Below are 25,003 nucleotides of genomic sequence, written 5' to 3'. Positions count from 1 at the left end.
GCCCTTTATTTCTTTTTCTAGCCTCTTGTTGTGGTTAGTACCTCCAGCACAATGTTGAGTAAGAGTGGTGATAAAGGGCACCCTTGTCTGGTTCCGGTTTTCAAGGGAATGCTTTCAGGCTCTCTATCCATTTAGAATGATGTTGGCTTTGTATAAATGCCCTTTATCATGTTGAGGAATTTTCCTTCTATTCCTATTTTGCTGAGGGTTTTTATCATGAATGGTGTTGGACTGTGTCAAATGCCGTTTCTGCATCAATTGATAAGATCATGTGGTTCTTGTCTTTTATTTATGTGATGATGACATTGAGTGTTTTTCTAATGTTAAACCGTCCCTCTATACCTGGTACGAATCCCACTTGATAGTGGTGAATTTTTTTTTATTGATATGTAATTTTCTTTTTTTTTGTGGTGTCTTTATCTGGTTTTGGTATCAGGGTTATGGTGACTTCATAGAATGAGTTTGGGAGTATTATGTCTTTTTCTATGCTCTGAAATACCTTTAGTAGTAGTGGTGTTAACTCTTCTCTGAAAGTTTGGTAGAATTCTCCAGTGAAGCCATCAGGGCCAGGGGTTTTTTATTGGGAGTTTTTAAATTACTTTTTCAGTCTCTTTTGTTGTAGGTTGGCTTAGTTGTTCTACCTTTGTTTGTGTTAGTTTAGGTAGGTAGTATTTCTAGAAATTTGTCCATTTCTTCTCAGTTTTCGAATTTGTTAGAGAAATTTGTCCATTTCTTCTAGGCTTTCGAATTTGTTAGAGTACAATTTTTCTTAGTATCCTGTTACGGTTTTTTAATTTCAGTTGGGTCTGTTGTGATATTGCCCATCTCATTTCTCATTCAGGTTATTTGCTTCCTCTCTCGTTTTTCTTTTGTCAGTTTGGCCAGTGGTTTATCGATTTTGTTGATCTTTTCAGGAACCAGCTTTTGGTCTTGTTAACGCTTTCAGTTTTTTTATGTTCTCTATTTCATTTAATTTTCTAATTTTTATTATTTGCTTTCTTCTGGTGCCTGAGAGCTTTTGCTGTTCTGTTTCTATTTGTTCAAGTTGTAGGGATAATTCTTTGATTTTGGCCCCTTCTTCTTTTTGGATGTGTGTGTGTGTGTGTGTGTGTGTGTTTTTGCTATAAATTGACCTTTGAGCACTGCTTTTGCTGTGTCCTAAAGGTTCTGGTAGGAAGTGTTTTCATTCTTGTTGGATTCTATGCATTTCTTTATTCCATCCTTAAATGTGTTCTATAACCCCGTAGTTTTTGAGCAAGGTGTTCAGTTTCCATGTGTTTGATTTTTTTTCCTTGCTTTTTCTGTTGCTGATTTCTGCATCTTTGGGTTTATAATCATAAAAGATGGTTTGCAGCATTTCAGTGTTTTGGATTCTTTTAAGGCTTGCTTTATGGCCTACTATGTGTTCTGGAGAATGTTCCATGTGCATTGGAAAAGAAAGTATACTTGGCTGCTGTTGGGTGGAGTGTTCTGTATATGTCTGTGAGATCAGGTTGGTTGATTGTGGCATTTAAATCTTCTGTGTCTTTATTGAGCTTCTTTTTGGATGTTCTGTCCTTCACCAAAAGTGATGTGTTGAAGTGTTTTATTGTGCAGCTGTCTGTTTCCCTTTTCAGTTCTGCTAGTTTGTTTTATGCAGTTTGGAGCCCTGTCATTGGGCACATAAATACTTTCTATGGTCATGTTCTTCTGTTTATTGACCCTTTAATCATTATGTAGTGTCCTTCCTTATCCTTTATGGTGGATTTTACTTTAAAGTCTGTTTTATCAGAAATTAATATTTATACTCCTGCTCTTTTTTGATTGTTGTTTGCTTGATGTATTTTTTCCCTTCCTTTGAGTTTTAGTTTGTGTCTTTAAGTCTCAGGTGTGTCCCTTGTAGGCAGCATATAGACGGGTTGTGTGTGTGTGTGTGTTTTTTTTTTTTTTTTAATCCATTCTGCCATTCTCTGTGTCTTTTTTGGTGCATTTAGTCTATTTACATTCAGCAGAATTATTGATAGTTTAGTGCTGCCATTTTGTTATTTTTTTGTGTGTATTGTTGAAAGTTTCTTTGTTCCATGTAATTTTTTGCACTGAGTCATTTTTCTTTATGTATTTTCTTTTCATCCTTTTCATTGTTGTTGACTTTGTATATGCTGAGTCTTTATGTTTTTCTTGTTTTTTATTTTGTTGTGTAGGATTGTTAGTTTCCTATGTGGTTACTTTAATGTTTACATCTATTTTTTCTAAGTTCAAACCAATCTTTTATTTCTTTATATCGCCTTGGCTTCCTCTCCATATGAAAGACCAGCGACTATATTATATAGTCCCTCTTTTTAGTTTTAATGTTTTCATCTTTTACATATTGATGTCTCTGTTTTCCTGTCTTCAGTGTTTTAGCTTTGATTTATTTGCGACTTCTTTATTTGGGTTGATTTCTGGTTGTTCTGTCCTGTGTTCTGTTCTTGGGTCGTCATCTGATGTTGGTGGTTTTCTAACTGGAGAACTCCCTTTCGTATTTCTTGTAATTTTGGTTTGGTTTTTACAAATTCCCTAAATGTCTGTTTATCTGGAAATGCCCTAATTGTGTCATCATATTTGAGAGACAGTTTTGCTGGATATATAATTCTTTGCTGGCAGTTTTCTTCCTTCAAGGCTTTTACATGTCATCCCATTGCCTTCTTGCCTGCATGGTTTCTGCTCAGTAGTCCGAGCTTAGTCTTCTTGACTCTTCTTTGTAGATAACTTTTCGTTTATTCTTAGCCGCTGTTAAAATTCTCTCTTTATCTTTGGTTTTGGCAAGTTTGATTATAATATGTCTTGGTGACTTTCTTTTGGGATCTACCTTTTGTGGAGCTCAATGAGCTTCTTGGATAGATATCTTCTCATGTTTCACAATATCAGGGAAGTGTTCTGCCAACAAATCTTCAATGGTTTTCACTGTATTTTCTATTATTCCCCCCCATTCTGGTACTCCAGTCACTCCTAGGTTATTCCTCTTGATAGAGTCCCACATAATTCTTAGGGTTTCTTCATTTTTAAAAATTCTTTTACCTGATTTTTCCTCAAATAAGTTGGTGTCAAGTGCTTTATCTTCAGTTTCACAAATCTGACTTCCATTGCCACAATTCTGTTCCTGTGACTTTTTATCGAGTTGTCTAATTCTGAGACTTTATTGTTAATCTTTTGGATTTCTGTTTGCTGTCTCTCTGTGGATTCTTAGAGCTTGTTAAATTTGTCATGCTCTTGTATAGCCTTCTTAGATTCCTCTGTTGCATTGTTTGGTGTTCCTTACCTTGTTCTGCATTTTGCCTGTTCTTCCTGATCTCTTGAGGAGCTTTGTATGTTAATCTTTTGAATTCTACCTCTGGTAAATCCAAGAAGTTCTCCTCCTCCTGAAGGTTTCTTGGTTCTTTTTTTGGGGCGCTTGTTGAAGCCGTCACGGTCTGCCTCTTTACGTGATTTGATACTGACTGTTGTCTCTGAGCCATCAGTAAATTATTATATTTATTTTATGTTTGCTTACTGGTCCTTCTTGTTTTGATGTGCCCAAATAGGCTGGTGTGCCCAAATAGGCTGGTTGTGTGAGCTGGTTTGATTATTGGTACCTTCAAAGCTCTCACGTCCTGCCACCAGGTGGTTAGAGCTGTTACTAGGTATTTGAGCCCAGGATTCTGTTTACTTTTCTTGTATAGATTAAGCTCAGGTGTCCAGGTAATCACTCACCAAATGTGCGGTGTAGTCTCTCACCTACAGTCTTAGATGGACAGGGGTGATTGGAGTAGGCACAGGTGTCTGGCTGCAGTAGGGGGTCATGTGCTGAGCAAGGCAGGGGGCTGACGGTTGCCCCCACGTATCTGGGAGGAAAGCGTGTCTCTGTTCCATATGGTGCATAGGTGGGTGGGTTTTGCAGCTGGACTGTGGGCACCTAGTGCTGTTAACTGCAGGGACTGGGAGGTACCACTTATTCTTGGACATCTGTCATGGGTGGCTTGGTGGGATGGGTGGAGCCACCAGTCCACAGGCCCCTGATGTGGGTAGGTGAGGACCCTGCATAATGGGCAGAGCAGTGTCAAATTTGTCTAATCTTCCTCTCCACCTTATAGATGATACAGTTGCAAATAGGCTTCAGGTATATACCCTGTTGTACTATGCTAATGAGGGCCTGTGTTGCTGATAAGGGCCCACACAGGTCTGTGCAGTGGTGAAAGGCATTCAAAATCCATGGACCCCTTTTGCCTCTGTCCGGGCAAATTGGCTGTGCCTGCCCTGAGTTCCTGGCATAGGGGAGACGTCAGAGTATTTTTTCCTGTTAATTTGTTTCCTCTCCAAAGCCTCGTGGTATAGAGGTTGAGAGCTATGGGTGCTAACCAAAGGTTGGCAGTTCGGACCTACCAGGCGCTCCTTGGAAACTGTATGGGACAGTTCCACGCTGTCCTATAGAGTCACTACGAGTCAGAATTGACTTGATGGCAACAGGCTTTTTTTTTTTCTTCTTCAAAGCTGAGAGAATGGCTCAGGGCGTGTGATGGGTCCTACTTCCGGCTCAGGGCATGTGATGGGTCCTACATCCAGCCCAGGGGACACGGCAGTCACTGAAGCTGGCTTAAGACCCAGTGCAGAGTGGGGAGGCAGCAGCCAAATGGGAGAGAGGGTCCTCCCAAAGGGGGTGTTTTTGATCCACGCAGTAGGTTGGATGCATGTACTTATCTTTTGCTGACTGAGCACTACTTTTCACTGTTTCTGGAAGCTTGAGTAGACTCTCTGCCACTCATTCTCTCCCGATGTGGAAAATGTGTCCAGCGTACCACTGTTTGCTTCACCACGCACGCCAGCCGATGTGGCCTGCAGGTTGCTGGTTTCCATTGTGTTAGGCCTGGCAACTCCCCACTGCTTCTAAACTGTCTATCCCTCCCCCAGCTGCTGAGTCTGATTCCTCAACTTTGCCTTTGATGTTAAGGGCTCCTAGATTGTCATATATAATGAATTCACTTGTTTTTGGGGGTCTTTGTTGTAAGAAGGACTACAGGAAGCGTCTGACTCCTCTGACGTCTTGGTTGTGCCCTGTTCTTCCTGTGGCTCTGTGAGAGAAAGATCTGGCAATCTGCCCCATAAGATTACAGCCTCGAAAACCCTGTGGGCAGTTTTACTTTGTTACATGGGATCGCTATGAATCAAACTCAACACGACAACACTTAACAACAACAGCAGCTGAGTCAGTACCCTTCTGAGTATTCTATTGGATGTCCCACATAGTAGGGGGTCTTTCTACTGAAGCTGGTGGAAATACGAACTAGTCTAGAACCTGTGTGACTTCCGGGAATTGTTCTGTATGCTCCTTGGAGGTGGTTACTTTCCCAGGTTTGGGTCTTTTCCTCACACTCATGTGTTGATCAGTACTGAGCTGAAGACTCAAGGGGGACCCTCTGCTGATCTTTGGTGTTTTCTCTTTGTAGATCACTTCTCTTCATTATTCTGGCCTATAAAGTCTAGGTATCTTGGTTTCCCTAGTTCTGAACTCTGTGTCCTCAACTCAGGGAACCTCCAGCCTCTCTTTTGGCTCCCCTTCCCTGCGCCGCAGCCTAGAAACTCGGTCCAGGCCGTAATCTGAGGCAGCTGTAGTGCTGATCTTGTTTCTTTTTTTCTGTCAAGGATCATTTTCTTGTGCTGCTTGTTGTCCAGTGGTGAACACCCATTGTTTTATGCATTTTGTCTGCTTTTTTAATTGCTTAGGATGGGAAGATAAGTTAGTTTTACTCCATCGTGGTTGAATGCCAGGTCTCTTAAGAATGTAATGAAAGGCACCTTAGTGGGCTGCCTTTGGAGAGAAATGTTATTTTTGCGTACTCAGATTACTGGGTGTTGGAAAGCTGATGTCCAAGCAGTGGTTGTGTGTCATCACTGGTTGCTGAGTATGCTGGGAAGGTTGGTCCAGAAGCTTCAGTCCACCGCCCTTAATGGTTAGGAGGGAAGTATTAAGTCCTGCTGACATCATTTTTATCGTAATTTTTCTTGATGTATTGGTAAGAATATTTTATTGCCTGTTTCACATAGAGAGAAGAGGGAAATGAACAAGCAGCTCCATCCTCCTTTTCCAACCTTGCCAGCTTTTTATGCCTTTTAGTGTCAGGCCTCTCTTAGTAAGTTTTACCTCCTCTAATGTTGATAATAGTGTATTGCTATAGTTAATAGTCTCAGATTATTTATTTATAAGACTGGAGAAATATGAAATAGTCCCTAATCAGGAATGGTTGGAGGAGGCACAGTCTTTAGATTTTTTTAAAAACGGTTCTCAGAGTTCCAGCCCTGTTGCCTTTTAAAGGGTGTGCATAGCGCTTGGATGTTAAACTCTAGTGCGTTAGGATGATGTAACAGTTTTTTCTTTTCCTTTTCAGTTATTCAAGCGCAGAAATGTTGCTACAGCAGAAGAAGAAACAGAAGAAGTTATGTCAGATGGAGGCTTCCATGAGGCCCAGATTAATAACATGGAAATGGCACCAGTAAGTGAGATGATGAAAGGAACTCTTTTTAATTTTTTTGTGATGAAGACATGAGGTATTGATCTCTTTTTTACTTTAAAATAATATTATTGTGGATTTTACAAGCTACAGAAATTGCTTGGCATTTTATTTTTAAAAAGAAGCAGTAGACTTAATCTCATGGTTCATTAAATGTTTATTTTTATATTTCAAATGTGCAGTTAAAATTAACTTAATTAAAAGGTTAATTTAATGATAAAAACTTACGATAAATGTGAAATTATTCTTTACACATTGAATAGCAGGAGAGACCTTAAAGGAAATCATAATTTGTTATTTATTTCAATTACAAAATTGGACATGTTTGTAGGATTAAAAAAATTTGTTCCACAGCACAAGTACTGTAATTTTTTGGCTGTAATCCGTTTTGTAACTTTTAAAAAATAATTTTTTGTGGCAAAATGTACATAACAAAACATTGCCATTTAACCATTTTTAAGTGCACAGTTCCCTGACATTAATTATATTCACCACGTTGTGCACCTATTTTTTTCCACATGTGAGTGGGAATGACACCATTTGCCCTTTTGTGCCTGGCTTATTTTACTTACCATAGTGTTTTCAAGATTCACCTGTGTCATAGCATATATCAGAAGTTTTTTTCTCTTTATGACTTAATAATATTCCGTTGTATGGATATACCACATTCGTTTATCCATTCATCTGTTGACCGACTGGTTGGTTGTTTCCACCTTTTGGTTATTTTGAATAATCTGCAATGAACATTGCTGTGAAGTTGTAACTTTTTTTAGGTTACATAAAATGATAAAAAACGATGCTTTTTTATGTTCACCAGACCTGTCTAGTTGAGTTTTTTCAATTTTTATAAAAGATCTTATATATACATGGTTTTACCAAGAAAAAAAAAAGAACATTCATAGTGAAAAATTTTTTCTTTTGCTTCAGTCATCCAATTTCTTTCCCCAGTCACGATCACTGTTATAAAATTCTTATTTATTTAGAATTTTTATGTATATTAGAAAACAAATTTTCTTTCTCCTCCCTCACTTTTTTACAAACAGCAGCATATTTTATAGTTTTTTTCTTTTCTTCACTTCATAGATCTTCAGTTTATGTGGATGAATTAATTCTCTTTGAAATAGAATGGATGTAGATGTTATGGAGCCCTGGGTGCTAACCAAAAGGTCATAGTGAAAGGTCGGCAGTTTCTTATCCACCGGCCACTCCCTGGAAACCCTGTCGGGGTAGTGGAACTGTCCTATAGGGTTGCTATGAGTCAGAATCAACTCGACGGCAGTGGATTTGGTATTTTTAATAGATGTTATTGCCAGCACTTTCATTTTATGGTGAATTCTTCCAGGCCCTTCAGAAAGTCAAGCTTTCCAGTATTTTTTAAAAAGTGGATGTTGAGTGGATATAAAGGTTTTATGGACTTTTTTGGTCTCTAACTTTCTGCTGTGTTTTCTTATTGAATAGCCTCGCTCAACTGTTGGGACTGTCCCGCAATATCTGCTGTGACATCTGATTTATCCTTTGGAGGTGTTTCTTTGTAGCTATTCCTGCATTTGGGATCCTCAGAATGTTAACCTTTCAGGCTCTATACATTTATAAAAAGTGACTTAATTGATAAAAAGGTGACAGCGTTTGTAGTACATTCATGTTGAACACTGCGAATGTAATGACATAGCCTATAAATCTGAAGACTTTAAAAAAGATAAAGAGATATTGATTGATTATAGAGTTACAGAAACTGGAATTATCTAAACCAGTTGCTGAGAATTTTGTTCTGAGAGCCTGATTAGCTTATAATTACCCCGGAGATTAATGTTCTCATTTGGTTAAAAAAAAAAAACAAACCCTAAAACTTATTCATTGTAGCCAGTGTAAAATCTCCAAGGTTGAAAGTGTATTGAAATGAAAAGAGGATACTAAAATAAGTTTGTGGGGGAAAATTATATCATTCTGGAGCACAGATAAAAAAGAACAAGAATTGCCCAGTATCCTTTAGTGTTGTTTATTAGTCTGGTTTTAAAAATAAATATCTCTAAATTGGAGCCCTGGTGACGCAGTGGTTAAGAGCTTGGCGGCTGACCAAAAGGTTGGCAGTTCGTATCCACCAGCCATTCCTTGCAAACCCTGTGGGGCAGTTCTGTGCCGTCCTTTAGGACCTCTGTGAGTCAGAATCAACTTGATGGCAGCGTTTTGGTTTTTAGTTTGTCTCTTAATTGACGGAGATTAATTAATTCATTATAATTTGATGGTAATACATATTCTTCAGAGCTCTTTAACTTTACTCTGTAGTCAGTAGACATTCTGTTTGTTTTTGCTACCTAGGAGGTTATAAAGGTACTCTCAGAATGCTGTTTTTATAGATGACAAGTTTTATGAATGAATAAAATATGAATTCTAAATGTGAATATTGATTAGATTGTGTTAACTCTTTCACTCAGTCTTAATCACCCCTTGATGAACTGAGCCTTTAAATGTAACTCAGCATTCAGGGTTTTCAGAGGTAGTCCATATTTTGTCTGTTCCACTCCATGCACAAAGCAAGGGAGTCACATCTGGGCTCAGATACTCTTTTGTCAATTAGCGACTGTGTAATTGTTCCTGAGCTTGTTTCCTCATCAGCGGAATAAAAGTTGTACCACCTACTTCTTTGTGTCATTATGAGGTTTAAGTGGTATAGTAGAGTAGCTTGTACAGAAAGGAAGAAGGTAAATAGACTTTTTCAGGGAAAAAGTCTCCAGGAGAAAAGAGGGACTTGATAATCTACTTGCTATAATGGCAAATTGGGGTGGGGAGTGAAGATGATCATGTAAAATACAGCACAAGAAAGACAATTAGTAATTTCAAGAATATAAGAAAGGAAATACATACTATTGGCTCTATGGAAAATAATATACAGTTACATGACTATCAACATCGTCTATTGGGTTTCAAATTTTAGAATCGATCCTAGACAAAGCACATAAAAATAATATAACATGTTATCAACTTTAACAATGTAAATAATATTAGTATAGATGACAAATTGGGGTGGGGTAAAGAAGAAGGTAAGGCATATAAAAAAAAAAATAAAACCAGTGCCCTCGAATCAATTCCGACTCAGTGACCCTATAGGACGGAGTAGACAAAGTGAGGTATTGAGAGTCTGTCTGTAGTTGGTGGTATTATTTTAAGCTATATAATAACAGAAACTGAAAATAGTGATACAACTCTGTTGGTGATGAATTGGTGATACGAGGTACTCACTTTTCATAACAGAAGTCTTGTAGATAATGTTTGAAGTGGTTAAATTGAGAAATGGTCGTCCATTTAGAGTATAGAGGTAACTATCAGAATAAGAGTTAGCAGTGATTGCCTCTTGAGAATAGGAAAGTAGGTAGAACAGAGAACTCCTCTCATTGTAATTCCTTCTGAACTATTTCAGTTGATTTTTTTAAGAATTAAAAAAGCATTTAACAATATAACATGTACAAACCACCTCAGTAGGCAGTGCCTGAATTAAGTGGTAGCTATTCAGTCTTGTCATTAATGTTAATAATGAGAGCCCTGTTTTTGATTAAGGTCAGCAGTACTTCATCTATAATCGTGAAATCCAGAAAGCTCTGAAAACCAATAGTTATATTGTAAGTGTATGGCAGTTTCATGTGGTAAGAAAACGAAACCTAAACTGATGTGAGGTGACACATACTCTTCACATTTGGTATGAATAGCCATACTTTTTGTTGAAGAAATGTTAGTATATTTGTTTATGAGTGTTCCCCCGCACTCTTCTGGAACTGTTATGTATATGCATTATATTATCTTCTGAAAACTAAATAATTCTGAATTCTGTAGCCGTTCTGGCCCCCAGAATTTCAGCTAACAAATTATGGATCTGTAGTAGTAAGGAAAATGTCTGGATTGTTCCAAATGTATGGATTATTCCAGGTACCTCCTAAATCTAAATATCAAGTTATATATTTTGGTTGTATAGGTGAAGGTTGATGATATTTAAAAAAAATTTTTTTTGAATTACATAAATAAGAGAATATAGATTCCTTGTATGAATAAAAGCTTAAGTATGAAGGAGAAGTACCTCTCCCTGTCATTCATACCCTTTCTTAGACGTAGTTTTATCAGTTTGGTATATACCCTTCCAGACCTTTTTTGTCTAATTACACGTGCACACATGCTTGCATCGCTCTTTAAATCATCTTTCATAGGTAATTATATTTGAATTAAAACCAAACCAGTGCCACGGAGTCAGTTCTGACTTAGGCAGCCCCCTGTGTTGTGGACTAGAATTGAGCTCCGTAGAGTTTTCAAGGCTGTGACCTTTCGGGAAATGGATGATCATTTGTGCCATATTTGAATTATTATGAATTTCATTTGCTTTTAAAAACCGATTTGTTACGCATCTCCTTCATATCTTACTCACTAGAAGAGCATTCTTATAGGGAAACAGGCAAGAGTGTTTTCTGCTGGTGACTCCTTCAAATTGCAGTAAAACACTGGAACTTCAGGGAAAAATGACAAAGAGATTGTGTTCCCTGAGAGGCAGAATAGTTTGATGGTTAGGAATGTGGACTCTGGAGCCAGACCATGCATGGTAGCTGTATAACTAACCATGGTAAAATACTGAGCTGCTGTGTTTTACGCAAGGACTGAATTCACATAAAGCACTTAGAACTGTGCGTGGTCCACAGTTGGTTATTCTGCTAAGTTGTTACTAGTTCAGAAACATGGTGCTAGTATAAATTTACTTGGAAAAACTGAGATTTTCATAATCTCTGTAGTTTATGGAGTTTTACATAGTATATGTTGGTGCCAGGACTCAATCAATAGTCTTCACAGTAAATTTAATAACTTAATTTTATAACTCATTCACTGTCTTTTTCTTCTACATCAGATTTTTTTCTGAGTTAGTCTTGATTTGTTCATGCTGTGTAAGCTTTGCTAGCATAAGCCTTGGAGTGAAGTGAACTCTTTCAAAAAGAGACTTTTGGGGAAGACTGATAAATTCTTGTAAAAATATACTTAAATAAGGAAAACAAAATATACTTAAGTAGATACAACCAAAAAGAGAGATCCTTATTTATGCTAAACAGACCAAACTTTAAAGTAAAATCATAATTAAAATTTATTCTTTCTCTTTTAAACTGACCCTGTTTTTCTTTTTAAATCCCTAAACTTAACTCACTCTGACCCCCGATTTGAGAATCATATCAGTTCTGGGCTACCTTGAAGGGAAGTGGGTAGTCTTAGAATTTTCTAAATCTAAAACTACTCTCTTCTAAAGGTAGGCTCTTTCTCTGTAACACTACTGAAAATAATGAAAATGACAGTCTTGTTTTATCCTTGCCTTGGATCCTCTGACCTTGAAAGAAAGAAATCATACACGTACCTTTGAATATTCAGGAATCAGTCTTGTCAGTTTGAAAGTATTTCTTTTCTCCTCTTTTAAAAAGAAAAAACATTGTTCTGCCCTGTGAGAATTCTTGGAAACCCTGGTGGCATAGGGGTTAAGTGCTACAGCTGTTAACCAAGAGGTTGGCAGTTTCAGTCCGCCAGGTACTCCTTGAAAACTCTATGGAGTGGTTCTTCTCTGTCCTATAGGGTCGCTATAAGTTGGAATCGACTCAATGGCAGTGGGTTATGAGAATTCTTAGGTGTTGGGTGTTTCTTAAGGATCCCTGGTGGCACAGTGGTTAAGAGCTTGGCTGCTAATTGACAGGTCAGCAGCTTGAACTCAGCAGCCGCTCTTTGGGAGAAAAGACCTGGTGATCTGCTCCTGTAAAGATTGCAGCCTAGGAAACTCCATGGGGCAGTTCTACTCTGTCCTGTAGGGTTGCTGTGAGTCTGAATCAATTTGACGGCATGCAACAACGGGTGTTACTTACCAACTGCCCAGTGTTTACAACTCAGTGCAACTTTCTTCACCATTTCATCTTTTTGACTATAACCCTTTATGAGATGATAACTCATTGGAACAGGTGGCCTTGAGAAGACAGTTAACTGCTAATAATGGGGGATGGACTGTAGTGGGAAACAAGAAAGTTCTAATAAAGCAAGAAAATAGTGTGACACAACAAAACTTTTAATAAAACAAGAAAATAGAAATTTTAAATAAATTTTAGAGTCTGATGTTGAATTTGGCAGTAGTTGGAATCTATGTTTTATACAAGACCACTTCATATTCATTCAGCAAATGTTTGTTGAGCAACTATTGTATGCCAGACATTAGTGATAGAGAGGTAAAAAAGACAGGATATTTGGCTTTGCTTATAGTCTACTCAGGGAACCCAGGCAATAAATAAGCAAGAAAAATACCTGATAATAAGAGCTGGGCAGTGGTGGCTTTTTTTAGATTTGGAGGTCATGAAAAACCTCCTTTTATAATTTAACATTTAATCTTAGAATTGAATGAAAGGGATAGCCAGCCATGTGGCAAGCAAGGAGAGGAAGAACAGTTTAGGCAGGTAGTTCTAAGATCATAAGGCAAGAAAACTTGGTGTTTTTTGAGGAACAGAATAGTGGCCAGAGGGACTTCAGTGTAGTGGGCAAAAGGTATTAAGATGAGGTTGGAGAGAGAGACAGGAGCCATATCTTGGATACCTTTGTAGAAAGTTGGATATTTTTGTAAGTGTTAGGGTCATTTAATAGGGAGTATCTTGTGATTTAAGCCTCTATTCTTTTGGAGAAAATAAAAAGCAACCAATACAACTTTCTGAGCATTTCAAAAGTTTCATACTATATATCCTAGAGGAATAAGAGCTGTCACATGAATAAACATATGCACACCCATGTTCATCGCTGCGTTGGTTGCGATAGCAAAAAGATGGGAACAACCTAGATGCCCATCAACAGAATGGATAATCAAACTGGTACATAAACACAATGGAGTATTACACAATGATAAAGAACAACGATAAATCTGAGAAGCATCTACAACATGGATGAATCTGGAGGGCATTATGCCAAGTGAAGTAAGTGAGTCACAGAAGGACAAATATTGTATGAGACCGTTGCTGTAAAAACTCATGAGAAGGTTTACACACAAAAACAGTCTTTGATGGTTACGAGGGAGGGGAGGGTTGGGGATGGAAAAACACTAAATAGACAATAGATAAGTGGTAACTTTGGTGAACGGTAAGACAGCACAGCTTGTACAAGGCAAGGTCGTGGAAGCTCCACAGACGCATCCACACTCCCTGAGGGACTGAATTGCTGGGCTGAGGCCTGTGGGGACCATGGTGTCAGGGAACATCTAGCCCAACTGGTATAACATAGTTTATAAAGAAAATAAATGGCCTCCAGACATCCTTTTAGCTCAGTAATGAAGTCACTCCTGAGGTTCACCCTTCAGCCAAAGATTAGACAGGCCCATGAAACAAAACGAGACTAAAAGGGCACACCGGCCCAGGGGCAAGGACGAGAAGGCAGGAGGGGACAGGAAAGCTGGTAATAGAGAACCCAAGGTTGGGAAGGGAGAGTGTTGATATGCTGTGGGGTTGGTAACCAGTGTCACAAACAGTATGTTGTACTAACTGTTCAATGAGAAGCTAGTTTGTTCTGTAAACCTTCATCTAAAGTACAAATAAAGAAAAAAATTATTAATCTAAGTTGTTAGATATAATTGTTAATGTTCTGGTTTTACATTTTTCTCTTTGAAGGTTTGTTCCTTTACTCTTAAGAGGGATTATGAGGCAAATTATTTTTCAGAGAAAAACCTCCCATCTCGATAGAAATCAAAGGAAAAGTGATCTGTTCTTACTGAAATTGTAGTATCTCTGTGTCAGAATGTGAGGAGCGCTCAAATTCCTGATACTTCATGATCTCTGTTCTTGTGTACACCTTTTTCTTTTTGTCATTATATTTTGTTGCTCACAATCACTTTAGCTGGTGCTCTAGGTTAATTTTTTTTAGACCTTAAATTTCCAATGAGAAAAATAAGCCACTTGTCTTAGCATTTACTTACTAAGATTATTTTATTACCATTGTGAGCTTTTTAATGACAGACAAAGAATTTGGCTTCGAGTGTGCTCATATGCTCACCCATCACATAATTAATAATTTCATATATTTCTATATGTAAAGATTATCCTACCTTTGTGTAACTCTTTTAGAGAAATATACTTAATAACTTGGCCACAGTTTATATTATCTTTGTATTCCTCTGAATTAAAGTTAACATTTTGTTATACATTTGCTTTTTGTGATTCCAGGGTGGTGTCATTACCTCTGATATGATTGAAATGATATTTTCCAATAGCCCAGAGCAACAGCTTTCAGCAACACAGAAATTCAGGAAACTGCTTTCAAAAGGTGAGCTTTGCGTACTTTGAGTGTATTTTTTCATATATTTACAAAATATTACTTTCCCATAGCCTGTTTTGTGTACCATGGATAACTTACTTTGCAGTGTGTCTCTTGACAGAAAGGACACAGATGAGTAAACATACAGTTATGAGTCATGCCTAACATCCGAATTTATTTATTTGTAGGATCTTACTGGGACAAAAAAGTATTATTTTTGTTTCTGAACTATCTTATAACAGACCTTAGAGCGATAAGAATAGTAATTAGCATTTGAAGTTAATTCAAACTGAGAAATTCCACCCTTTCTTAAGAAAAACTTTTAAAATATCACTTGAAAAATCAGTGATTATTGATTTAAATGTTAGCAGTTCACCTGTGAACATTAAGTGTGAATTTCTTGGTGGGCAGGGTAACTACTGTTTTTTGCCTGATTAGTGTAGAATGGAATATGATATTTCATCTTACCTGGGCTGAATAAAAAGAACTCTGAACCATATTAAAATTTTGGTAGTAAATATTTAAACCAGCTGATCCCCCGATAGTCAGTTAAGGTTGTATGGAGTCGTCGTCGTCAGTTGCCATTGAGCCAGTTCCAGCTCATGGCGATCCAATGTGTTACAGAGGAGAACTGCTCCCTAGGATTTTCTTGACTGTAATCTTTATGGAAGCAGATTGCCAGGCCTTTCTCCTGCGGTACTTGAGTTCGAACCATCAGCCTTTGTTAGCACTCGAGTGCAAACTGTTCGCACCACCTAAAAACCTCCTAGAGCCATTAGTGGGGGCGGGGGGGAATACACACACAGACACACGTTGAAGTTAACTGGAATAAAAAATCTACCACCACATACACAAAAAAACTGTTTTTGTATGACGGCCTATTAATATTTGAAGACCGTTATCACGTACACCTTCCCTACCCACAAAAAAAATCTTGTCACTTTTCAGCATGCTGAGCCTAATGAGTTTCTCACATAATGTGGCTTCAGTTGCTTTTTAAAAAATCAGTTGCTGAATTTTGCTTTATCCTATTTTTTATATTACTAACTTTGGCTTGTTCTTACGTCTGTATGTTATTGCTGTTACCCAGCATGTTAAATAATTCATCTTTATTGTAATCCTCAAATATACTTGTTTTGCTTATCTGGATGGTTGATAAAAATGTTGAACCAGGCAAAGGACCTGGCATTAGAGCTCTTTACAAATTAACATTGAACTGTTAGTCACCTCTTTCAGTAAGGCCGTTGACTTGGCTAAAAATCTCTCTAGTGGTACTGTAATCCAGCTGCTATTCTCTGGTATTGCCTTGTGAATGTCATCAAAAACTGTTAAGCTCTTGCTGAAATTAGCATACTGATTATCTACGGCATTCTCTGTCTGTTCACCCAGCAAGTTTTTATTTAATAACTTTATTTATAAGATATTACCATAAATGAAAATAAGGTTAATTTGGCCCGTCATCCATAGCGAATTCCTTCTGGGCCCTAAAAATTAAATCCAGGTACATACAGAATTCCCTAATGCAGTTTCTGAAGACAATTTAGGTTAAACAAAACAGGTAGATAACAGCTCATGCACAGAAAAAGGGCTAGAAGAGAGTATACCAGAATACTAACAGAGGTTGTCTTTGGGTAGTTTTTCCCCTATTTTCTAAATTTTCTAAAAGAGTGGAAGTCATAATTTAAATTTTTAGGAATTTTGCCCATCCTTTACACTCATGGTAAGACTTAGGTACTTTGTGAAGCCTTTCGAACTACCCTTGTCTTAAAGTGAATGAACTCAGTTTCAGTGCTACATTATTTTTGTGGATTTCCAACATGGAAGAGAGAAAATGGAAAAGGAGGGGAGGATATTGTGAATTAATTTTGAGCTATAAAGTCCTTGCATTGAAATCAAAGAATTGTTTTTCTCTTTCCTTTTATTTTATGGGGAAACAGAACCTAATCCCCCTATTGATGAAGTGATCAGCACACCAGGAGTAGTGGCCAGATTTGTGGAGTTCCTCAAACGAAAAGAGAATTGTACACTGCAGGTGCGAACTGTTTTGATCTCTTGCCTCATACCTTACTTACTTCCTATTGCAAACTTACATTCTGTACACAATTTTTTTTTTTTAACCTATTTTAATCTATATGGAGGGTTTATTTATTTATTGTTTCAACAGTGATACTGCTGACAACCCCATTGCAGGCTGTTTTATATCTTTATTAACATTCAGCCCTTTAAACTCCTTATCATTTTTAATCACTTGAAGTTGTTTTATGATTATGGATAGTACTTACGAATAGAGAAATATGTACAGCAGATGAGCCATAGATAGGAAACTATGTGTGGGCTACATAAAATTTGGTTTGAGGGATTTTAAATTATACTTGTTGGCTTTTCTTAAGGTATGTAATGGGCTGGGTCAGTGACTTACTAATCTCCAAGCCTGATTCTGTTTATTCACCTCTCCCGTCCCAGAAGAGCTGATGAGGAGATAGACTTGTCAGGAACGCGTATATATTCTGCTATGCTAATTTAGTCTGTCAATACTATACTATATTGAGGTTCCACAAGGAAATCCTACAACTTCTGGATTGGATGATTTTCATAGTGAAAGCAACCAATTGTCAGCTGACTCTCATCTTGGAAGTTATTCAAAGATTTTAAAATACTATTTTTTCCTTAATAAAACTGGATTTCAGTAACCCAAAGAACCAGACCCATTGCCTGTCAAGTCGATTCCGTAGAACTGCCCCATAGAGTTTCCAAGGAGCAGCCAGTGGATTTGAACTGCTGACCTTTTGGTTAGCAGCCAGGCTCTTAACCACTGCACCACTAGGGCTCTGGCTTTCAGTAATCTAGTGTTTTTTCAGTATCTAGACTTTCTCAATATAACCAGCGGAATCAATACCTGTATTATTCTTGAAAAAATACTGGTGATCTCTAAATTCTCACAGGATCTAATCCGAAGGGCCTGTAGAGAGATTGTGCAACTATAAAAACTGGTTAGGCACCAAATAGATCACAGAGTGGGATTTTTTTTCAAGTAAATATTTGCCAGTAATAAGTTAATCGTAAAGATAACAACCCCTCTCCCCATTTGTTTATTTTCCCTAAGACTGGTGCCATGGTAGAAACTGGGACATTTTTGTAAATGACAGCCCCTACCCCAAAGTTTCTTAACTGTCCAGAATGTTGTAGATAACTCATAAGACTTGATGTTTTGTCTTGATATTTCTCTCCTTTCCTTCTACCCTTTTACACATTCTTTGTTGCGGTGATGAGTTCTTTCCAGAGGAAAAACAAGAAACCCAGAAAAGGTAGAGTACTTCATGTCCCATCAGGTTTTCTTCTCCAGTTTGATATTTTCCAGTCTCCACATTCATTTGAATTAAGATTCTGTTTTGCTAGCTGCCTCCTGGATTATAATTCTGGTCCCTATTTAAGGCCAGGATCACCAGACACCTGAAAAATATCAGGTTCACCTAGAGAGCAAGAGGAGAGACTTTTCTCAGAAAAAAGGAAATCCAGACAACCAACACTGCAGAGAGCAGAGCCTGAGCCCCCAAGCAACCTGCCGAGAGAACCAGAGGAGCCAAATGAGGAGCCTTACTGCAGTTTATTATTTGAAATGCTTTGTAGGAAGAGGGAGGTAGGAAAAATTATCACTTTGTTCATGCCGAAAAAATGTTTCTGTCCTTTCTCAGGGAATGAGAGTAGCTGAGAGAGATCCTGAATTTATTTCTGAATCTAGCACTTTTTAGTAGGTGGTTGTAGAGGTCCAGATCCTTAACGCATTAAAGAAAGATGGTATAACTTCCCAGACCTGGAATGAAAAAAGCCAGAGAGCTGACTCTTTCCCGCGTCTACATTCTCCAGTGCTCCTCAGAGACTATAGTACGTTCGTTTGGACTGTGCCCTCTCCTGGCGAGCACACGTAAATCCTGCATCATTGAATTCAGTGCTGTAATCCTGGAGCTTGTCTTTGAACGCATTTGAAGATGAAAGCACTCAGAAACCTAGTTTACTTCTATCTAAATTCCCAGATTCCACCCTTGTACAAACTAGTAATTAAGCTGAAAGATTGAGAAACAATTCTTCTGGAGGTGGCCTTAGCTTGGCAGGGGACAGGGACCATGCTAATAGATATGTTGTACCTCACTCTGAGAAATAACCTGCCTGTTTATTACTTAAAGATTGTCTTCTCCAGCTTTTCTTTTGTGCACTTTTAAGCACAGCATGGTGTTCCCTCTCTGGTGTGACTCGTGGGTAACCTTGACCAACCCAGAAGCTGGAGGAGCAAGTATACTGAGGGACTCCTTAGAGCCAGGGGGCTTCATGCTCTGACACATTTTCAAATAATTAGAGTAATGTGTTCTGGAAAGCTCGGAAGGCACTCGTTCTGTTTTCTGGGAGAGCACTAGGATGTAAGCTGGCTGTGATACTCCTAACCGCTTACTGGACATTTTGGAATAGAACTTTTGCCATTTCTCTTCCAGAAAGAGAGTTATAATATGTGGTGTCAAGAAGAAATTTGATGGCTCAACTTAACAGTAAATCCTGTGGGCAAACTTAACCCCTTCATTCTATAGCGAAAGAACTGTGAGTTCTGATGAAGGGTCTTTTCACTTCCTTTTTGGCTTTCCCTAGACCCAATTAGTGAGGTGCCTCAAACCAGAGCCTACTTCGGGCAGTGCTACCTGGGTATTCACTTGCCCTCAGATTGGACACAAACCATGACTAGAATCTAGGATTTTGGATACCAGCAGTGCCATTTAGCTAAAAACATTTTCCAGCTCAGTGATACCTAGATCTCAAACATCCTTGAGCCCTTGGAATGAGACTGGTCTGCCTTATGGTGTGTTCCCTGGGCCCACTTGGTTCTTTAGTCCAGCCCAGCATCTTCGTACTGTTTTTTGTAGTGCTAAGATTTTGCATTCTGGAACCATCTTACGGAAGCTTATAAAAATAGCCAGAAATAAGTAAATTTCTTCTGAGCTCCACACATAGGCTGATACTCTTCTTAAAGTTGTAAGTTTGAGTTAAGTTGGCTTAGTTTACCCCTTCCTGCCTTTCTTGCCCCTTTAAAAGTTTAACATGATAAACTGCAGTAAGCTTCATCCTCATAGGTCTTTTCCCATCTCCGTAGATCCCTATACCTTTCCTGGAAGGTTGTTCCAATGACTCAGGCACTGTTCTCTGCAGCGTTTGTTATCTGGGTTTATTTTTTCTGATGTGAGCCTCTCTTTTCACTTGCTCTCCAGGTGAGCCTGGCATTTGCTAGGAACCAGAGTGGAACCGGCAAAATGGCCAGCAACAGAGTCCTGATCCAAATGGAGAAAGGGAACCAGGCGTACCTCAACCTGGAGTGGGAAACTTGATAGGAGGTCAGAAGTACTTCAGCTTTGGATTCTCGTTTTCCTTATTTAAGGAACTGAGCACCGGAAGGTAGATTGAGAAAGAGGAGAGAGAAAACATCAAATCTTCATGTCCCCTTCAGATTTCTCAGTTGTAGTTTTATTAGCAAGTTCTGGACAGTGAAAAATAATAATAGAATTAATATTTATAAGCAATCCCAACTGTACGACAGGTTATTTCCTTGCATGATGCCGTTCTTGGAACACCAAGAATGTAACAGTTTAAAACAACAAGGAGGAAGTAAAGCTTATAGTTATTTTGGCCGCCATTGATCTCTTCAGCTGATAACCATTTCTTAGTTTTTTTTTTTCATTTCTTCATGTTACTGATTTTCTCTTCAGTCTCATGGTTACTTGCTTATATTTCTCCTTCTTACTGTTTCTGTTGTAACTTTATAAAATAGTTTTTGTCATCAATCCTGGGTTTTCCCGTTTTACAATTCTCCTTCGTGTTAAATTCTAGCCTGGGACCCAAGGGTGAAGCATTTTTTAAAAAGACTAGAAAACCCAGTGTGAAAGTACAGTCCAAGAGGAAAGGGAAGTTAGGTAATGAGAAGTACAACCAATTTATAAAAACATACTTACATGTCAAATACATTTGATAGTTGCTTTTTCAACACTGATAGGGACCTGCTGGGAGAATTAACACACACACACTCACATACATAAATATACATATACACGAAGGTGTAGAACATAGCTCAGTATAGCGTGATGAATTTTGACAAGGTGGAAACACTGAAGTGACCAGCTACTCAGCATGTATGTGTGTGTTTTAATGCCCTGTTAATGCGTAAATACAGCAGTGTTCCCAGTGGTCCTCTGAGTAGAGCTACTCTTCTGTGTCTCTCTCTGGTAATGGCAAAACTACTTTCTGGTTTTGTTACCGAGAGAGAGGCCTTGGATCTTCTTTGCATTCAGAGAGTACCTTTATTCTGTGTTTCTTAGTAATAAACAACGCTGGCACATTCTTGTTTTTCGGAGATATCCTAACTTCCAGTTTTCTTTCACCTATGTTCAGGCTGTTATTCACTTTTCATTTTCCTAACCATTCGTTGTCCATCTTTTCTATTTTGCTTCTTCACCTTATTCACTTGAGTGGCTTTTGGAATTCCCTCTCATTTCTTCTGAGACCTTTGGCACTAAACCTCGTGAGACAGATAGCAGTTTGAACTCTGACTCCAAATAGTATTCTCAGTAGCTTCATCTCACTGTTAACTCTTTAAAATATCCTTTATATGCCTGGTTTATTACTTCCTTTTTTTTTTCTTTTTTGCATCAGAATCTCATTGTAACACTTTTTCTCTTTGAGATAGGTATGCATGTGTGCTGATGTTGCTCAGCCTTTCCAGGCTGCCTTTCTTCACAGTTTCATGTCCTTGATTCATCTCTGCCGTACTTGGTGACTGTGTATTAGACTCTCAAGTCCACCTTCTGGTAGGGCAGGTTGCTCTTCACTCACATCACATGGCTCTGTTTTACCAACTAGTTTTCCTGATAAGCAGAAGAACTACATTTTAGGTGAACCGCCTTTTCTCTTTAGCATCCACTAAATAACCTGGCATATAGCTGTTTGAAATGTCTTGTCCTAGATATCAAAACTGCAAGCATGTTAAAGATCCTTATGCCAGAGTCACAGGCACGTTTTGGAAAGGATCGACTGTGCTTGGGAGCGCACTAGAGGGTTAGTGATGTAGTCCGTCTCTTTGTCTGTGTAACATTCCTCAAATCGTTAGTCAGATTGTTGAGTCTCCTTTCTGATAGCTTCCTCATTCATAAACTGGAAAGGCTAGACATCGCCTTCGAGTTTTTATGAGGATCACCTGAGAGTATGTGAATAATGCTTTCAGAACATAAAGCTCTGTACAGATGGGAAGTTGTAATTAAAGGTTTGAGCATTGATTTCAGTAGTAATTACAGACATGATGTGTGATGTTTTTACCTTCATGACCTTCAGTGTTTTATCTACAAGTTTCCTAAAGTTCTAACAAAAAATTACCAGAAAAAAGAAACAGGTGCCTTTTGACTATGGTGCTCTTAGGCCTTGCTCCTGGGGCTCCCTGCTGCTGTAATATCAATGTCCTGTTAGGCTACCAGACCACTTCATCCCACTCACATATGTTACATTTACAGTTTTCTTTGAATATCCCTCCTTTAAGAGTCTTCTGTGAATTTGCTATCATCTGCAGAGCTTTGGACTGTGCTTATCAAATTGTCTTCCCATCTCTTCCATCTTCCTCCACCCCCAGTGAGTAGTGATTTAGTTTTCCATGTGACAGCTGCCTTGTAGTTGGTCCAGAAGCTTAGGAGAGCCACAGCTACATCTTCTGATGACTTCCTTATTGATCCAGTGCAAAGGGCAAACCCCTATACATTTTTTTTCTGCATATGTACTTCATTAAAGGATAATTAGGAGACAGAAGGGGGAAAGGAAACAAAGTTCAATTAAGAAATCTTATTAAAACAGAAAGGTAAGAGTTCATCTTAGGCTTAGCATTTTTCACTTTTAAGCTAAGGAGTCAAGTTACAGAAGAGATATACAGAGTTAGCAATATGCTGCATTTTTTGTTGGCCTTCATTCTCCTCTTATCTCCTGTTTACTAGAGCTGTGATGCTACGTCAGCCTTTACTCAGTTCACCCTCTTTTTTCCTGACTGTTAAGAATGCACCTAAAACCTTATCACCTTGGCTTGGAGCTGTCTTGTTCTTTGGAAGCTCTTAGTGCTCTGAAGTTGCCATTTCTATTAACTGTATGCCTGTGAACTCCCTTCGGCCTACTTAGTGTTTAAAATACCTTTTACCTTTTCACTGTGCCTTTACTTTATACACTTTACACTAGCACACTCTCCCCATTTTGCTGAGCCCATCCTATAAAGATCATTTAATTTTATTTTTTGTATCAGATAACAGGTGTGGTGCAAGTCCAAAAGGTACATAAGGCTTTACAGCGAGAAGTGTCTTTCCCGCCCTTGTTCCCTAGTCATACAGACTCTTCCATGGAGATAAATATTTAGTTAATATGTATATTCCTTTTTAAGCCTTTTAGAAAATACAGTGATGCCATATTCACGTACACTGTTCTGAATTTTGTTTTGCCATTCCTGCCTTGGGAGATCACTTTATGTCAGCGCATGAAGTGTCCCCTCATTCTTCTTACGGTTGGACTTCAGCTCTACCTTGATTTGAAATTTTAGACGCCCTGAGCATTCCTTTAGGCTGAGGTGTTTCTTCTGGGAATTCTTTTGAAATTAATGTATGATATTCAACCGATAGGTTATATGCTAATCATTTCTTCATATATGGAAAATTTTATTGTTATAAGTAAACAAGTTAATTCTAATAAAATAATGAAAAATTATTTTTATTTTTATAGTTTGAATCAGCTTGGGTACTGACAAATATTGCTTCAGGGAATTCCCTTCAGACCCGGATTGTGATTCAGGCCGGAGCTGTGCCCATCTTCATAGAGTTGCTCAGCTCGGAGTTTGAAGATGTCCAGGAGCAGGTAAAAAACGGGATAAGTAATGAGAGACAGATGAAAGAATCAGATCTCTCCCTTTGGTCTCGTATTTAGGGCCTGAGTTTCACCAGTTGGCCATGACATCACAAGGAGTGTTCTAGAAATCTAAACTCAAAGTAGTAATTTCAGAGAATATAAGCAGAATTTCTCCTAGACATGTATAACCATTTTTTCCCTTCCAACTCTGAAATTCTTTAATCAATGTACCTTTTTAGACTATGTAAGCAGTGCATGGAGGACTCTCTAGTGTTGATTGAAGCAGTTAGTCTTTGCAACTTTTGTGGAGAAAAGGACATAGAAAACACAAATTTCTTATTACTGCCAACTTTATCAAATTTATAAATCACTGCTAAATAAATGACTTTTTTAACAGCTTATTGAGATATGATCAACATAAAGTGCTGTATCTACTAAGTATACAATTTGACGAGTTTTGACATACGTATATATCCATGAAATCATCATCACAATCAAGATAATATATCTGTTACTCTCAGAAGTTTAGTAGGGTTATCTGCATCCTGATTCCTTAAATTCTTTATCAGCTCTTTTCTCATGTAAGCAAACTTAAATGGCTGAGTAAGCCATTTTAGTTTCTGTTATATATGAAGTGCTATGTGAAATGTTACTTAGGAATGGGAGATAAAGGATATGTATAAGAATATGTGTATGTATGATAACCTTACTACCATGAATACTCTCACTCTTCCTTCTGTTTATTGTACACATTAGAATATTGGTAGTCTTCCTTCCCCAAATCCCACAAGTGTTTTATTTGACTTCCTGGTGAGCGAACTAGAGGTGTTAATAGTTAATGTCCATGTGTAATATGTTGATTAACTGCTGCATAATTTTACACAGAGTTGTTGTGGTATGTCGGTTTTTTTTTTTTTTGAAAGAATTGTGAAATAATTAGACTCTAAAACCGTCATTAATGAAAACTTTTTTCACAGGCAGTCTGGGCTCTTGGCAACATTGCTGGAGACAGCACCATGTGCAGGGACTATGTCTTGGACTGCAATATCCTTCCCCCTCTGTTGCAGTAAGTTTCTGTTTTTTCCTGTCGTTTCTTTTTGGAGTAATGAAAATGGAAGTTCCTCAGAAAGGAGTGCATTTTTGGAAATCACTTTGGATTTCCAAGTGTTACTTTTCATTCTGGGTATTTTCTTGTTAACTTACTCAGATCGTTTCTTTAAGCACGCAGTCTTATTTAAATGCCAAAATTCTGAATTGGTGGAGTTAGAAATTAGTGAAGTTTCATTGTTCTGGGAAAAACTATTTGAGGGCATCTCTTT

General features: G+C 38.1%; 1 protein-coding gene across 1 annotated transcript in view; it reads left to right on the top strand.

Moving 5' to 3' along the window:
• The window catches only part of KPNA1 (karyopherin subunit alpha 1), a 79,096-nt gene that overhangs the window by 34,675 nt on the left and 19,418 nt on the right, over window positions 1-25,003 (top strand). The window contains exons 3-7 of the mRNA XM_049877975.1: window positions 6,378-6,482; window positions 14,696-14,795; window positions 16,724-16,818; window positions 23,562-23,693; window positions 24,662-24,750. Of these exons, the coding sequence (XP_049733932.1) occupies window positions 6,378-6,482; window positions 14,696-14,795; window positions 16,724-16,818; window positions 23,562-23,693; window positions 24,662-24,750 (521 nt within the window). The remainder of the gene's footprint in view (window positions 1-6,377; window positions 6,483-14,695; window positions 14,796-16,723; window positions 16,819-23,561; window positions 23,694-24,661; window positions 24,751-25,003) is intronic.

The sequence above is a fragment of the Elephas maximus genome, chromosome 1 (genome assembly GCF_024166365.1).
Source record: "Elephas maximus indicus isolate mEleMax1 chromosome 1, mEleMax1 primary haplotype, whole genome shotgun sequence".
NCBI lineage: Eukaryota > Metazoa > Chordata > Mammalia > Proboscidea > Elephantidae > Elephas > Elephas maximus.
This window is presented reverse-complemented; position numbering and strand designations above follow the sequence as displayed.